The 1,123-nt window shown below is 36.9% G+C and overlaps 1 protein-coding gene across 1 annotated transcript; it reads right to left on the bottom strand.

The window, feature by feature from the left end:
* Positions 1 to 391: 391 nt before the first annotated feature.
* On the bottom strand, positions 392 to 1,116 carry LOC107675159 (ubiquitin carboxyl-terminal hydrolase 32-like). Its single transcript, XM_016469404.1, has 2 exons — positions 1,061 to 1,116; positions 392 to 719 (listed from the first exon to the last, which is right to left on the bottom strand). Exons 1-2 carry the CDS (start codon positions 1,097 to 1,099, stop codon positions 510 to 512), a joined length of 249 nt encoding a protein of 82 aa, XP_016324890.1. The 5' UTR covers positions 1,100 to 1,116; the 3' UTR covers positions 392 to 509.
* Between the last annotated feature and the right edge of the window lie 7 nt (positions 1,117 to 1,123).

The raw sequence follows: 1,123 nt of genomic DNA, 5'->3' as shown, positions 1-1,123 counted from the left end.
AATCATTATAATATGCTAATTTGGTGCCCAAGAAAGTTAGTATGTAACAACTGCTAGGCTCTGACATAAGGTGCGTTTACATGGAGCATTGTATTCTGATTACAATCGGTTTAAAAGTCCAATCTGAATGAAAATGCTCCATGTAAACACTTCAATCAGAATAAAATTGCCCAAACCAATTGAAATTTCAATCAGGTTGAGAGGGGTGGGATAAACCTTTTCTAATCCTTTCGATAGGACATATAAACACTTGATAAAGTTTTTTTTTTTTTTAAACAAAAAAGGAGTATGGTTAGTAGTATAGAAACTCTATACTCGCGCAGTGTGAGCATGTCAAAAGATTAAATCCGATTTGAAGCTTGTGAAATATAAACACGCACATCAACCTGATCACTTTATTTAGCGTTCATGTCAACACTACGTTCGGATTCATCAGTCAGAATGATTTAATTCCGATTGAAACAAAAAGTGTCCATGTGAACGTGGCTACTGAGTCTTAAATTGTACTCTTAACTGAGCGTGTACTTACTATTACCAGTGCTCTCTGACGCCTCTGATGAGCTGGAGATGTTATCAGGGAATTTTTCCTCTGGGGAACTGGGGGAACGGACCACTATTCCATTTCTGTTCAGGACAGGCTCTATAGGTGCTGTGGACTGAGAACTTCTCATCCCACTGCCCTGCACTGATGGCTGCTCCATGACAATCGACTTATTATCCTGTTTAACACAATGGGTTGAATATCAAAAATTCAAGAATCCACCATAATGACAGTATTATCAATAGAAACTGGGCAATGCAAAACTAAAACAATCACGCTACTTTTTGGCCAGCTGATACATGTACTATAAAGTGGTCAGAATACATTTTTTACAGTCAGTTTAGTTTTTCCGTTGTCCACTTATAATTACAAGGTCTAAAATGGTTACAATTTAGTTAGCTGTACTCAGTTTGTTTAAAATTATCTTATTTCAAAACAAATGAAAAGGAAAAAGGTGATTAATCATATGATCCCTTTTAATTGTTATGTAGAGGCTGAATAGACATATTGCAGACTCACATATCTGACATAGTCTTTCCATTGCTGCCACCACTGCATGGAGATCAGGAACCAGTTCTGACC

This window comes from Sinocyclocheilus anshuiensis, unplaced genomic scaffold (genome assembly GCF_001515605.1).
Source record: "Sinocyclocheilus anshuiensis isolate Anshui unplaced genomic scaffold, SAMN03320099.WGS_v1.1 scaffold1728, whole genome shotgun sequence".
Taxonomy (NCBI): Eukaryota; Metazoa; Chordata; class Actinopteri; order Cypriniformes; family Cyprinidae; genus Sinocyclocheilus; species Sinocyclocheilus anshuiensis.
The sequence above is the reverse complement of the archived record's forward strand: the minus strand, read 5'-3'. Positions and strand labels throughout refer to the sequence as shown.

Coding starts and splice junctions, on each gene's coding strand:
- LOC107675159 (XM_016469404.1), bottom strand. CDS start 1,099: ATGCAGTGGTGGCAGCAATGGAAAGACTATGTCAGATAT. Junction 720..1,060: donor GGAAAGACTATGTCAGATAT/GTGAGTCTGCAA, acceptor TGTGTTAAACAG/GATAATAAGTCGATTGTCAT.